The sequence below is a fragment of the Protomyctophum bolini genome (assembly GCF_963924005.1).
Source record: "Protomyctophum bolini genome assembly, chromosome: 7".
Taxonomy (NCBI): domain Eukaryota; kingdom Metazoa; phylum Chordata; class Actinopteri; order Myctophiformes; family Myctophidae; genus Protomyctophum; species Protomyctophum bolini.
The window spans coordinates 45,593,014-45,608,847 of record NC_137868.1 but is presented as its reverse complement, the minus strand read 5'-3'; the positions used below and the strand labels follow the sequence as shown (position 1 = coordinate 45,608,847).

Below are 15,834 nucleotides of genomic sequence, written 5' to 3'. Positions count from 1 at the left end.
TCCCAAGTAGACCGGTGTCCGATGGCCACAGGTAAACTAAGCACATTAGAATGAAGGTTTCATTAACCTCCGTTGACCAAATACATTCAAATCCCTCCATTTGTATTATGCTGATTTACCCAACCCAAGCATCATGGAGACAGGACCGTTTTGAATGACTATAACCTTTGAATTACTTGTTTGGGTGCTTAAAATGAACAGGCCCTGATCGATTTAACAATGAAAACACCCTTCTTATTTGGCCCTTTACCTGCGCTTATACGTGAAAGCCCCCCTGGAAGATTGTCTTGGTTTTGTCACGGTTCAAGTCAGGAGAGCTTGTAGGACACAAATGCACGAGGAGGCAGAGGCAGAGCAGGTCATTTCAGAAAGTTTAATAACTCTAGTAAGTATAGAATACAAACAAAAACACTGGAAGCACAAAGGTGTCAAGACAAGACACACGCAACATACCACAATGAACTAGCAAGGAGACACTGGGATCAGGTGGGGTATAAATACACAAGGGCACTAGGTGAACAACACTGTGATAGGCTGGGGAACAAACAGGACAAGGTGGAAACACTAGGCTAATCACAGTACAGGTTGACAAGGCAGGCAAACAGTAACAAGGCAGACAGGAAACACTATAGGAACAATTCTACAAAATAAAAGCACACAAGGGTAAAGCAAAACTCAAACAGGAACTAGGCAACCAAGAACACAATACTTCATATAAGTATAATATAAATCAGAGGAACACAACAGAAAAGTAAAACACCAACCATAACTGGAAACCATGAAAACCAACACATGTCACGGATCGTGACAGGTTTATTGGCTCAGATGTATGTGACTGACGGGGTGAGCAGGTAATGGTCACTGGTCAGGCTGACCATATAAGGAGAGGAGGCAGAGCGCTAATTGGGGGGGAATTAAAAGACTTCAGTGCACTGTGCCTACACATGTTGCGACCGCAGGTCGCAACATGTGTAGGCACAAGCACAATGCAAGGAATAAATGCATTCGCCATGTATCCGAAGGAAGTCTGATCCAATCACTTTTAGATTTCTCCAGTTTAATCCTGAGTTTAAGTTTTGTAGTGTTCAAGATCTGATTTTAGGCATGTTTAAGCCTCCAGGAAAATCCGTGTTGAGGTTCTTAATCCACTGTTTTTCATTAAAACGTCTTTGTCCTACTGTCCAGTTAGGATTTTAGAGCTTCAATGCCGTGAGCCATGAAATGTTGCACCAATCTTGTGGTTGTCTTTTTGGCATTGTTAATATTGTATCTGTGTCGTCCCAGCCTAGTATACCTATTGTTTTACCTGTCTCTCCGACATATTGTAAACCACATTTTTCACATGTGATTAAGTAAATGCAGTTGCTGGTTCTGGCTGTTATTTGTTGTTTAATCTCTAAGACGCGTTTTGTGGTTCTATTTTTTACTAATTGTTTGGGTTTGAAGTATTCTGGTCCCTGGCGTGCTGGTGTGTTGATTTCTTTTAGCCTGCTGTGTACTAGATAATCTTTAAGGTTTTTTTCTGTAGGCCGATATAATTTTATAATCTTTTTATAATCAGATATCTGTCTCTGGGGCCGTGGTGGTTGGACGGTGGAATGGAGAGGGGGCGGGGCTTTGTGGTTCTTATAGCGATTGAAGTGGACAGTGGAGTAGTGGACATCATTCTGTCCCTGGGGCTGTGGTGGGGGTTTGACGGTGGAAAAGTATGTCTCTTCCTGGTTCTTCTTATAGCGAGTGAAGTGGACACCGGAGTAGTGGACATCATTCTGTCCCTGGGGCTGTGGTGGGGGTTTGACGGTGGAAAAGTATGTCTCTTCCTGGTTCTTCTTATAGCGAGTGAAGTGGACACCGGAGTAGTGGACATCATTCTGTCCCTGGGGCTGTGGTGGGGGTTTGACGGTGGAAAAGTATGTCTCTTCCTGGTTCTACTTGGACAGTGGAGTAGTTAACATAATCTTGCTGTTCTATTTGGGCTGAAGAGGCAGGGCTGCTGCTACTGGCCAAAGGTAAGAAGATCTCAAAATCTGAGTCAGAGTCAGAGTTGTCGTTCTGAGAAAGAAAGAAAGAAAGAATTATTATTTTTATTCCCTGATTGATTGAAATTTTAATTTCACAGTATGCCAAATGAAAGCACAAGTCAATACAAAAATTGTTACACCATGATAAAGCATTACACTTGTTTACAACAGGGTCCACCATTTCAATTCATCAGAACATTTAGAGACGGACAAGTATACACTTCTATAAAAAAACAAACAGGAAATCATCATATAAGAAGGTAAAAAGGGAAAAACATGCAGTAAGGGGAGAAGGGGGTGGGGGGGGGGGGAACAGATTTTATTTACGGGATCCAGCTTCGAATTGCAGCCGCCCGTAGGTGCCCTTTGAAAGCGGTTTTGAAGGAGTCAAGGGATTCACATGTCTCAATGGCTGTTGGTAGGGCGTTCCACATTTTGGTGGCATAGGAGCAAAATTAATTTAGTCCCTTGTTTGAGCCGAATCTGGGTTGCACATGGTTTGTTGAACTCCCTCTGGTGTTGTGGTTGTGGAGTTCGTTGACATTAAGAAAGTATTTAGACGGGTACACGGGTGTCTTTGCTGTAGAGAATCTTGTGGACCAGCCCCATTGCAAGATGCTGTACTCTCCTCGTCAACCCTAAGCCATTCCAGCCTGTCAAAGTGGGCAGGGGTGAGGTGGGGTGGTCAAGTAGTAGCCTGACCAGTTTGTTTTGGGAAGTCTGGAGCCTTGTTTTAAGGGCCTTTGTGGCGCTGTGGTACCAAGAGGTGCATGCATGCATAGTCGAAGAAACCTTGTACAAGGGCTCCTGTTAGGGACCAGTTTTTGTCGACTAGTGAGGAGATCCTGTAAAGGAATCTTGTTTTTCGGTTGACTTTACGTTGGTGGCCATTTTATCACTGGAAAGATTAGCCTCCAGGATGGAACCTAGGTAGATAATTTCATCTTTCCGTGTGATAATATTGTCACCCACTCTAACCAAGAAGCCATGTGCCTTGCTGAGATTACTATTTAAGCCAAAGATAATGGTTTCCGTTTTTTCCTAGGTGTAAAGACAGTTTGTTTTCAGCAAGCCAGATTAATTATTTCTGTAACTTGACTAAGGAATGTTTGAGACTGTTGGATAAATGTGGAAGTGAGGTTCAGCTGAATTCTAGGCTAGACTCATGGTTAAAATCAAACTCTGTGAAGCTATACAGTAGGTCTTACTTATTGTGATTTGTGCACCCGAGCTGGGATCAAACCATGCTCTCTGGCGCTGACCCACTCGGCATGGGTGACCCATCATCCGTCATCCGTATGCTCAGTTTTAAGACACAGTCACAACAAGCCAAATTATGATTTCAGATTGAATAATGTGAACGGCACAACTTAAAAACAACCTCTACTCACATCTGACCGTGAGAGCTCTTTCAGGGGCTCTGACGTCCTCTCGACCGCTGACAGCACAGGAGTATTTCCCTGCATGGGTACTGATGACCGGGCCTACGACCATCCGTTGTCCCTCTGCGTGCTCCATCTTCTGTCCATTGTGGTACCAGACGTAGGCGGGGCGGTCTTTCAGCCTACAGTTGGTGATGGTGGTGTCACAGGTCAGTGTCACAGTCTGTCCTTCTATCACTGTGGAAGGAGTCATCGTCACCCGGAAGTCTAGAGGGTGCAAAAATAAATAGATATATATTAAACCCAAAATATAAATAATAACCAATGATTGTGAAATGATGGTAGTGACAATAGATGAAACATCTCCAAGCGGAATCATGCCCAAATAATTTAAAAAAAATGCGTTTTCAAATCTTGCGCTGAGGAAGGCTGAGGCCCAGGATGTGTCGAATGTTCTCAATAAATAATAATGTGTATCTGCAGCCAGTCTGCGTTACTTTGGATTACTGCTTTTTCCACTTTGCCTTTTCCATTTGAACCTATAGCTTATATAGCTGAGGGAAGCGCACCTGCCTTTGTCTGACATGAATGGATGCAGACATGCAGTCACAGACAGTCTTAAGAAGTCACAAAGCAGGACTTTTAGTAGTATGGTGGTCCGTGCAATATACCAGAGGGCCAGTTCTAATACTAATTAAATATCATCCAAAAGATAATTCATTCACGGGCCTGATTTGGCCCCCGGGCCTTGAGTTTGACATATATGGTCTAAATGGATGAAGCAACACCCAACACTATTGGCTCTTATGGTTATGGTTCTTAATTCTTATTATTATGGAACGTTTATCCCATGGACTGCAGGTACAGCTTTTCTGAGGTTATTAATTCAGAAATGTTGTATATTGAGTGTTCGTTGAGCAATTTCAAAAATATTCCTGTAGTTCCTTGGGCCAGACATGGGCATTCATGGGCAGACACTGACTCCACCCTCATGGCCTGGTAGAGATATTTCCTCTCTGGTGTGTGTGTGTGTATTTCCTTAGATGTCAAACAGAATGTATGGAACACCTCATGCTAAAGTTATACCTGTGACACCCAACGTGACTCCGGGTTTTCCATCATACTTCCCTCTATCTCGTATGTTGGTTATGAACCTGAACATGTACTCCGCTGAATCGTTCTCTCTCAGGTCCGTAATGGACAGGGTGCAGCGCTGTTTGACACAATGGTACTGAACGCGACCCGCATAGAGAGAGAGCCGGTACAGATCCACAGGTGCACGATCCGTCTCTTTGGTGAACCAGAAACTGTTTATGACGTCGGCGTTGACAGTGTCATAGGTGTAGTAGCCAGTGTCATGACGTTGATGAAAAAATGAAGAATCACTATATGAACGATGATGGACTCTGACGGTGTAACTGGACGGGTACTTGTAGGTGCTGATCATCTTCACAGTTGAACCCTTAATGGCGCACACGCTATTAGAGTCGTATGTCACTCCCCAGAGATCTGTAACACAGAACGGAAAACATAATCGCATAACCGGTGTTGTTTTCGTCGACTAAAACTAAGACGAGAAATGTTCGTCGACTACCTTTTTTCACTGACGAAAACTAAACGGAAACTGAATGAAAGCTAAGCTATGATGACTAAAACTAAGACTAAATACACTGACAATTTTGTCAACAAATAAAAACTAGACTAAAATGCTAGGAAGAGATCCAGTATACGTCATTTTACAATTGGTTGCATGCTGAAAATAACCGATCTACAAGCTCACAACGCGTCGCAGTGTAAAATCAGTCATTAGGACGGCATCGAGGCCCGCCAAAACACGTTTTAGTCGACTAGATCAACTGTAGATTTAGTCGACTAAAATCTTATGACATTTAGTCGACTAAAACTAGACTAACAGTAAAACATTCCATGTGACTAAAACTAAATTAAAACTATTCAAGAGACTGTGACTAAAACTAAAATCAAAATTTGCTGCCAAAAACAACACGGATCACAACCATAAAAGCATTATAGGACAGGAGATGTTTCTTTGCTTGCTATAGAGGCCCACAGTGAAGTGTTCCGCCGCAGTCTGAAAGCTCTTTAGACTCCATCTTAGCCACTTGCACTAGCCTCGACGACCTTACAGGCGTATGCAAAGGTCATATAGATAGCATTTTATGTAGGCATAGCACTCTATATAGTCATAGCTTGAATGTACAGATAGTCTACTGTTAGACAGTTCTTAGCGTGCTTACTATTTCTATGTATTTGATGTATTATTACCATGTTGATTTCTGCCTGTGTGTGCCTTTAACCCGTTTGATGGGCGGGTTCACCATGGGGGGTGTGTGTCACACAGGATTGACATAATGACACAGGTGCAACAAGCCAGGTTGAATGGTTTGGAAGGTCACAAGAGATCACATGGTTTTTACCGTATCACTGTATTTTGCATAACAAAAACTGCTGTATTACAGAACCTGTACAATAAATGGGAACCTCACCCTACAGCAGTCAATGCCTGGACAATATAATATATACGCGTCGAAAACAGTCTCTGTATGCATGTGCCCAGCCGAGAGGCAAAGTCAAGTTTGAGCTTGCCTCTACACAAGTGTTGTTCTAAGAAGTCCAAGGACTCGTTATCCAAAACCATCTTGGTAATGAGTGTTGACCCGCAGCATAGTCTACAGCCGGTTCTGAATGGAAATGCAGTAGCCTATATGTATGTGACCGAGTTGAGTTGTGACGCTATACAGCGAAGGGGGGCTAGGTCACACTATGGGGCTATGAGAAGCTAACCTACAGTATGTGTATGAGTTGAGTTCTGACGCTATACAGCGAAGGGGGGCTAGGTCACACTATGGGGCTATGAGAAGCTAACCTACAGTATGTGTATGAGTTGAGTTCTGACGCTATACAGCGAAGGGGGGCTAGGTCACACTATGGGGCTATGAGAAGCTAACCTACAGTATGTGTATGAGTTGAGTTCTGACGCTATACAGCGAAGGGGGAAGTCACACTATGGGGCTATGAGAAGCTAACCTACAGTATGTGTATGCTGGGTATGCAGCATGATGTCACAACCCAAATAAAAGTGATTTGAGATTCAATACAGAAACATCATAATGTAACAAAAGCCTATAGGCCTACTCACCGTCCCTGGACTCGTCAGGAGGTTTGACTGTGTAGTCCGTGTCTGACTCACAGTAGTCTAGTCGGAGACATAAAAAATGATCACAGTAGACATTAAAAATGATCACAGTAGACATTAAAAACGATCACAGTAGACATTAAAAATGATCACAATAGACATTGAAAATGATCACAATAGACATTCAAAATGATCACAATAGACATTCAAAATTATCACAATAGTTGAATTAACCCATTTTGGACTGAGGTCGATGAAAAAATCATTTTTCTGAAAAACCCATGTTTCTATGTCAGTGGTGCTCAAACTTTTTCATGTCAAGGACCCCCAGCATTATCTCTATTGGGCCACGGACCCCCATCTGAAAATATGTAGTTCCAGGGACCCCCCCCCCAGAAGCAAATATTTCCGTTAAAAATGTTCGCTCTGAAATATATATTCAATGATTTGCACCACATTTTTTAAAGATTTTTCAAAAATATCAGACCTACAAGCTCGTAGCGCGCCACTCGGTGGCGCGCTATGAGCTCGTAGGTCTGATATTTTTCAATAGCTAAATTATAACACAATGTTTAAAACACCAAAAAGGGGTTCCCGCCCCAAAATGAATGAACCTACTACTCTTATGTGTTTCTGTATAGCTGTGACAGTCCGATTTGTACCAGGTATAATATAATTATAGACAACATGGAATAGTTTACCTTTGACGGCTAATGTGACTCCATCAATGGGGCCATTATATTCCCCTCCCGGTACGTTTGTTATGAACCTGAACCTGTATACAGAATCATCGCTTTCTCTCAGGTCCGCAATGGTCAGGGTCGCGCTGCGGTCCACGTCGTCATATTGGTATTGAACACGACCCGCATACTGCGAGTCCTCTATCAGATCCTCGGCGGAGGATTCAGTCCACCAGGATCTGCGCGTGACGTTATGAACCAGATCAGGAGGGTACTCGTAGGTGCAGTAGATGTGCACCGTCGAGCCCCTGCTGAGGCACACGCGCTCGGAGTTGCAGGTTACTCCCCAGCCTGCTGACGCTGTGACACAGGACACATCATATAAAGACATTACAGGACATGGACACAGGAGATACTTTATTTTAGAGGGACAATATGTGACCAAATGTGACTGAGAGACTGCCATTGGATTTTTGTGAATTTGTGTTTTTTTTTTTCATGTCTAGTTTAAATGCAAACTAGTATTTGAATTAAGTACCCTAGAACACTAAACATAGGTGATTTTCACCCGGACGGTTACATTTTTGCAATTTTCATAATGTTGCTGATGTCTGAGGTGGATGGGTCTCTCGGTACCTTCATGATGCTCAGTGACATCATAGAAGGTATAGGTTTGTTTCCCTGCCCACATCCCTTCTACAGGCAGGTCTTCGGGTGAATTTCACCCGTGTTCAGTGATGGTGTGATAGAGAAAAATCCAATACACCCACAATGGACTTTAAATTATTAATATTTTCTTCACTGGACCATTCTTCTCACATGTCTTTATAGGAATGGGTGGACCAAAGGAGAAGTTCCCAACTTAATTTATCCTTTTTTTTTAGGAATATTAAAAAAATATGCATGATTTTCACCGATTTTGTCCCCCCCATGATATGGCCCCCCATGAAATAATTTGTGAAAAGTCATGATGAAATATTAAAGAGTACCTCAAGTTGCCATGTATTGCTGTACTACAATATATTTTGATGATAATTTATTTATTTATGGAATATTTTATATTGGGTCAAATATACCTGTGTTTAGTGATGGTGTAACAAAACATATGTTTAGTGTTCTAGGGTTGTCATATGTCCTATGAAAGCAGGGAATCATTGCTACAAATTGACATATTGGTTGACCCACCAGTTTTGGAGATATGGCTTATAGGAGTAAATGTCTGGCAGAAAACAGCGAGTTGAGAAAACAGGCTTGAAATGGTTCACTTCCGTGGTCTCTAACATTACAATAGCTACATGTTTAAGCATTTATTTCATATTTACATTTCAGCTCTGACACGTGCGTGCGCATGTAAACTAAACGCATCAATTTACATATATTATTTAAGCATAAGCTTAAGGCTAAAGGCCTTAAGCATAAGGCTAAACTTTGACCTTGCACTATCTGTTACCTTGAACTTCAATACTCACCTCTGAAAAAAATATATTTCAGGAAGAGCTAATAGACCAGATTATTCTTGGACAAAGAGGCAAAAGATAAACAGATCTCTTCTGTGGTGCAGGGAATCCAAAGGCCCAATTAAGCACGTCTTGTTTCGGTCGACAAGACAAGGTCACACAATGTCACAAACAAAAACACATTTGTAATTCCAATTTGGGATTCAATGCATGAACAGCACAAGTAACAAAAATCTACTCACAGACATCTTGACCCTGTATCACTGTAACATAGAGAACATAATCATAATGAGGAAGTTATTAGAGGACAGGAGATGTTTCTTTGCTGCCTATAAAGGCCAACATTCTTTAGTCAATGGCTACGTTTACATGAAGGGTGATCATTCCGAATAAATACTTCCGAATAAAATACATCCGATGTAATGTTTTTTGCCGCGAGTTTACATGGGAAATGGTCATTCCGAATGAGTGTTTATATGGAGAAGTGATAGAAGACGTCACATGATACATGTTAATTCACGTGAAACTACGCCGTCTTTTTTTCCCCACCCGCTGCGGCTCCGCTTCTCCGCTGGGAAGTTGATCATCTCGTTTTTATTTGTAGGCCTACTATTATACTTTGTATCTACAGCACGGCCAGGGCACGCAACGCAACGCAACACTGATGATTATTATTGTATCGGGTCGCTCGTTATTTTTGAGAGAGAGAGAGAGAGAGAGAGAGAGAGAGACCGTTGAACACACACACACACACACACACACACACACACACACACACACACACACAGATCAGGGGTATCTCATCTGCTGCGCTCCACATTTTTTTTGTGGATTTCGGATCTGAAAAAAGGAACGAAATAACGCGCTCTATGTGCAAACTCCTCGGCGCCGACGGCGCGCCTTGGATATGAGCGCCCAATTGGAGCATGCTCAGAAAGACCAGAATGAATTTACATCCGAAGCAGTGTATACATGAGTCAAATTTCTTTCAATCGCATTGAAAATCGGAGTAATCCGGCCAGTGACATCGGAATGGTTTTTAGATCGCATCGAGCGTTTTCATTCGGATGTAAGTTTTTGTAGGTGTTTACATAACAACGTTTAATAGGATTGAACTTCTATTCGGAATGAAAAGGGGATTTAACTGCTCATGTAAACGTAGCCATTGAGACAAACAGGATCTTAGTACCAATCTGGTGTTGGATTCTTGAACAGAACAAAATGTTGACCTATACAGCATTGTCACCATTATACTTACAGTACGCGAAGACCCCACACACCACTCTCTAACACTCTTAGGTATAGATTCATTTCTATTAATTAACACTTTCGCAGTCGGTGGGGTCCCGGGGGCTCCCCCGGGGCTCCGTCCATGACCGACTATGCGACACTTTAATTACAAAAACAATAATACGAGAAAAATTAATTAATGCATTTTAATCACGCTTAGTTTTTGCACCACAGAACCTTTTTTACTGGATGAACCGAATACCGATCATACTGTATAGCCTACATGTATGCAATCAGACCGCTTTGCTTGGCCCAGTGGATGGGACATTTAAATTACGGTAAACAAAACTCAGTCATTAATTCACTCGTATACTAAAATATGTAAAAATAAAATTAAAAAAAGCTTCTCAGGTCAAATATTGATATTTGATTAACATTTGACTAATTTATATTAATTAATTACAACGCCTCAAATTAATTAGTTTTTTTTTTATCGAGTCCCAGCCCTAAATACAAGTGAATATTATATTTGATCTTGTGGCATACCGGCATCTACATACTGTACAGTATCACTCAGCACATTAGAAGACAGCCATTTTATAGCAGGGTGATATATCCCCCCCCCCCCCCCCCCAACTATATACTAGTTTTTATTATTATTATTTTAAATCAGATCCTACAGAAGTCTAATCGTTGCTCTTCAGAAAGTTTCAGTAATCTGACTATAAACCAACATTCATAATCATGCCTTCTGTCTGTTCACCATTATCTATGAAAAATGTATGATGTATGCATCATTTTGACATTTGACATTATGATATCACATGATGTTAGTCTGACATACAGAGAATGAAGAAACAAAATATATAAATGTACAATACCTGGTACAGTCAAAAGGAACAGCAGAAATCCACGTGTTGCTCCTCTAACATTCATAGTTGGCCCTCCCCTCTCGGTTGAAGACTTCAGAGGAACTAAATCACATTAGCTGGTGGATCATATATTGTATGTACATAAGAGGAAATATAATTTAACTTAACCAGATCATAACAGAGCATCTCTTGTATATGTATATGTATATGCTCTCCTTATACAGATATGCTCACTTGTCATTGTACTCAGTTTAAATGCAAACTAGAATTTTAATTAAGTACCCTAGAACACTAAACATAGGTGATTTTCACCCGGACGGTTACATTTTTGCAATTTTCATAATGCTGCTGATGTCTGAGGTGGATGGGTCTCTCAGTACCTTCATGATGCTCATGACATCATAGAAGGTATAGGTTTGTTTCCCTGCCCACATCCCTTCTACAGGCAGGTCTTCGGGTGAATTTCACCCGTGTTCAGTGATGGTGTGATAGAGAAAAATCCAATACACCCACAATGGACTTTAAATTATTAATATTTTCTTCACTGGACCATTCTTCACACATGTCTTAGGAATGGGTGGACCAAAGGAGAAGTTCCCAACTTCATTTATCTTTTTTTTTAGGAATAATAAAAAAATATGCATGATTTTCACCGATTTTGTCCCCCCCCCATGATATGGCCCCCCATGAAATAATTTGTGAAAAGTCATGATGAAATATTAAAGAGTGCCTCAAGTTGCCATGTATTGCTGTAGGCCTACTACAATATATTTTGATGAGAATTTATTTATTTATGGAATATTTTATATTGGGTCAAATATACCTGTGTTTAGTGATGGTGTAACAAAACATATGTTTAGTGTTCTAGGGTTAATTCGTTAAAAAAAAAAAAAAAAAGTAAACTTAGAGTACTGAGAGTATGCATTAAACAGGTCGATTCCCCCGAGGTCGATACAGAATTATAGGACAGACTGTGTTTAAAAGGCTCTCTTTAACTTGTCATTTAACTCAGTTTAAATGCAAAATTTGTATTTGAAATTAAAAAATTGTTTAATTAAAAATGTTTTTTTGTTGTATAAACAAAGAGTAAACTTACAGAGTACTGAGAGTATGCCTTAAGCAGCTTGAGTCCACCGAGGTTGATACAGAATTATAGGACAGACTGTGTTTCAAATGGGACCACGTCCTTCCTCTTCATAGCAAGCAGACTGCTGGTAAATAACCAGGCTCAACGGCAGAGCTGCAGAAGTCATGTTAGTGAGTTTCCTGATGATAATCTGTGAGAAATATTAGCGCATGTCGTGTGTGTGTGTGTGTGTGTGTGTGTGTGTGTGTGTGCGAGATATAGAGCTATATATAGAATCTGTAACGCGTACGGAAAAATATCTATTCTAAAACAGCCCAACTAATACTTCATTCTGATTGGCTGGTTACCATCACGTGACCGGTGTAAATTTCACCGATAACCCACTCCTTCAATCACTTTTGGCTGCGTCCGAAATCATTCCCTATGCCCCATATAGTGCACTACTTTGAGGTTCCGCCATTTTGTTATAGTGTCCGAATATGTAGTGAGCATTTTTGCACCCTAACGTAGTGGACTGAAGTATCCCACAATGCACCGGGAATTGTAGGGAGCATCCGATGGTCACTACAAAAACACAGCGAAGCAAATCTGCCCCATAATGCATTGCGCAAGCTCGCTCTTGAGCGCACATGCACGCGTTTGCGCACGTGCGCTGCTTCTGCATGCATGCGCTCATTGCGCTCCAACTCAGAAGATGCAGAAGTTGAACCAGCGAAAGAAATCAACACAAATGTACTTTTTAAACTTTCGTTTTCCCCTCTTTTCTTCCCTGGCGGATCTCGAAGCTACAGATCTCGAGACAAATGATCTGTGCATTTATTTGAAATTGTTTTATTTTATTTATAATAAATCTACTCATTTGCAATAGTATTACTAATCTGATTCATTGTATCACCCAGGCCCAGCGCATGACGTTAGGAGAGGAATCAGTTGCTTGCTGTAGAATATATTTGTGAGATTCTTTATCACAAACGTAGGATACATGCATGTGAGACACATATTAATTGTGTCCGAACATATGTTTTATTAATATTCATTAATTCCTGCCATGAAAATATAAAAAAAAATATGCTATCTAACATTATTTCATTGAATTGCGATAAATGCATTAAAACTTCATTGTGTAGGCAGTCATTTATTGGACTGCTGTTTCTGTTAACACCAAACGTCCGTATTGTGAGCAGAGCTTGTAGATCGGCTACTTTTGGTAATTCTTTACCAAAAGTACCCAAGTAAAAGTATACAAGCTCACAACACGGACGTCGCGCGTTGCTTATAGATCGGCTATTTTTGCCGTATCCCCCCCGCCCCCGGATTAGCGGGGGTTCATGTGGTTAAGATTCAATCATGCTGCTGATATTTTCATATTATTGTCAAGGTTGTGCACTGTTTTCATATTGCTGGATAATGGATATAGCCTAATATTAATTTATTGATAATAATCATAGGCCCATTGTTATGGGCCTATGATTATTATCAATAAATTAAATAACCTTTTTATCATAGATATATAGGCCTAAATGCCTGCAAACATATTTTCATTAACCTATTTTTTCTTTATTCATTCATGAATTTAAAAATAACTTTACAAGCTGTCCTTGCAGGGAGGTGACAGCCTGCAGTCACTTATTCGATACAGTCTGTTCCTAGCGGAAATTCAGCAGCAGCGTTTTGATTGGTTTCTTGTTGTCAGTTGATTCTTCATATCCAAATGAGTGAAACGGCCGGGATGATTTGTTTATTTTTCAAACTGTTCTTTATGAGGCGATCTGAAAAAACCTAATGGGGATTTCATGCAAATAAAAAGTACATGAACCCGCGGAACTACAGCGCCCTCTATCGATATTGACGTCAGAGTCGGTGCTCCCCATACAGGGAGTATTGTCCGAAATCATCACTATAGAGTCCACTAGAGTCTGGATCCCCGTATGGGGGATAGGGAGTAGGGAACAACCCTAGCAATTCGGACGCAGCCTTGGTATCATCTTGCAGCCTTGTAGCTGAACTGGGAAAGGAGAGCGCTTGATTGATTTACAAACACATGCCGTGCGGGCGTCTAAGCACCGCCCGGCTCATAATGACTGTGAATGTGTGGCTCCAGGCAGCCCCGTAATAACATCAAGCGCTATTCTCCCGTCACATAGTCTACTTGCCGAGCACAACAAGGAAGTTATGTGGCTCGCTCTGGTAGTGGTAGGACGTCCAACCGCGTCCAACTGACGCCTTCACGCCTGCTAGTGTGCCCGGACGCCGACCCATTGGGTCCCATTTGGTATGACCATAGTTCTTATTCCTTACTCCTTCATTCAAAATCCTTCATTCAACCTTAAATTGCCCATTTTTTGTATTCATTATGAAAAGCAAAAGATACTTTCGAACGTTTACAGTATGTCACTCAAGGAATAACAGAAAGACATGTCCTATAGGTCCATGTGAATTTATTTATTATTTTTCTCTCTCTCTCTCTCTCTCTCTCTCTCTACCACAGCCTCGTTAGGTTGACATTCGCAGCACACACCATAAGCTAAAGCTAAATATTATCTCACCACTATATATACCAATAATGATGTCACATGTATATATGAACTAACTAACACTGACGCTGCTACAGCATAGTTGCTCAGCTTATTGCTTCTGACAACAGCTTATCAGGTTTTAAATGATTAAGCATCACATACAATATAGATATATTTACAGATATGCTGCTGCACTTAGACACATTCAAAAGCCACAACATACTGAATATGCCATAGTACCCCTGTGCATAATTTATACACTAACGATATATGTCCTAAAATAATATCCTGTCTGTCGAGCATAATTATGTCAAGCCGTGATGAATAATTTTACAGATGGTTGCAGCTGGTGTCTTAAGAATAGAGGCCATAAATCTCCCTAAGTTGAAGGTGTCGCGGGAACTGCCCCCTGGGATGGCTCTCACGGGCGTGCCCAGGAGACAGTTCTATCTTGACATCTGGTTGAGCCTTAGGTTAAGGCCTTAAATAACTTCATTCTGGTAAGGTTCACATAGTCATAAATAGGAGTAAACGGTTACAAGGATTTTAAACAACTATAGCTGAAATAACAGGGTCTCTGATTAGGACACCATCCTGCCCTTCTGGGGGTAGGACAGCTTATCTTACAAGAGAGGGTGGGCTCTCCACCAACAGCTGTCCTGAAAAGTCCATTCCCCTTTGAATTACCTTAGATGTGTTTTGTGTTCAATCAATTATACTGTTAACAATACCTTCTGTCTTATTCATTATTTAGTTTCATATTCAGTTTGTTTAAGATTGAACTATAAGGATATTTGAATATAGAACATTATAGAGTTATCCTCATGTGGTAACATGTAATAAGTGTTTCACTCCTATATAGTTTTATGACATGCAGGTTATTTGTGTGACTCGACTAGGCCTTCTGTGATTGGTCAATAAGTAAGGACACTTCTTAAGTCATACCTTCTCGGATGAGAAAGGCAGTCATTGTCATGCATATAAAACTGTAACGATTCTTCTGTATCTTTGTGCTCACACTGCAACGTCGATTTGAAGGGACTAAGCTGTGTGACTCCGAGGGGCCGTTGTTCCCCTGTCTTGTAAACTGAGAGTAAACTTTGATCGAATAAACTTGATACCTACAAACATTGAGATGACTCCTCCGACTGAGATCCTTTTGTGAGAAACGCATGGCACCGAGTCCCATCCAGAAATATACTTCAGCCGTATATGACAAAAGTAGTGGAAACAGATCAGCGCATCATCATGTGTGTTAAAACGAGTTATGCTTGATTGATTTTCAACACATTATTTCATTGTATTTATTTGGTTTCTGTTAGGTGTCTTTTTTTGGATTCCAATTATGGAGCAAAAGTAGCAGATCGACAAGCTTGGCTTGAACTTCGCTTGAACTGGCATTAATTCACGGAAAAACAACACAAATATCGAATGT

General features: G+C 40.9%; 2 protein-coding genes across 2 annotated transcripts in view; both read right to left on the bottom strand.

Annotated features, from left to right (window-relative positions):
- Positions 1 to 350: 350 nt before the first annotated feature.
- On the bottom strand, positions 351 to 12,183 carry LOC308319087 (uncharacterized protein). The gene is made up of 8 exons (XM_080768943.1): positions 11,893 to 12,183; positions 10,806 to 10,912; positions 8,937 to 8,957; positions 7,259 to 7,597; positions 6,561 to 6,617; positions 4,490 to 4,912; positions 3,413 to 3,670; positions 351 to 2,052 (listed from the first exon to the last, which is right to left on the bottom strand). Coding segments are annotated over exons 2-8 (1,155 nt in total). The 5' UTR covers positions 10,861 to 10,912; positions 11,893 to 12,183; the 3' UTR covers positions 351 to 2,050.
- A 3,433-nt stretch (positions 12,184 to 15,616) lies between these two features.
- The window catches only part of LOC308319088 (uncharacterized protein), a 3,028-nt gene continuing 2,810 nt past the window's right edge, over positions 15,617 to 15,834 (bottom strand). The window contains exon 3 of the mRNA XM_080768944.1: positions 15,617 to 15,834. This exon is cut by the window's right edge and continues 1,037 nt beyond it. The gene's annotated coding sequence lies outside the window, so the exon portion shown is untranslated.

What these genes read in the sequence shown, in the direction of transcription:
- LOC308319087 (XM_080768943.1), bottom strand. Translation starts at nt 10,860, where the DNA reads ATGAATGTTAGAGGAGCAACACGTGGATTTCTGCTGTTCCTTTTGACT. An exon ending in GTTCCTTTTGACTGTACCAG is followed by an intron (nt 8,958 to 10,805) that starts GTATTGTACATT and finishes TCTATGTTACAG; the next exon opens with TGATACAGGGTCAAGATGTC. An exon ending in GATACAGGGTCAAGATGTCT is followed by an intron (nt 7,598 to 8,936) that starts GTGAGTAGATTT and finishes CCTGTGTCACAG; the next exon opens with CGTCAGCAGGCTGGGGAGTA.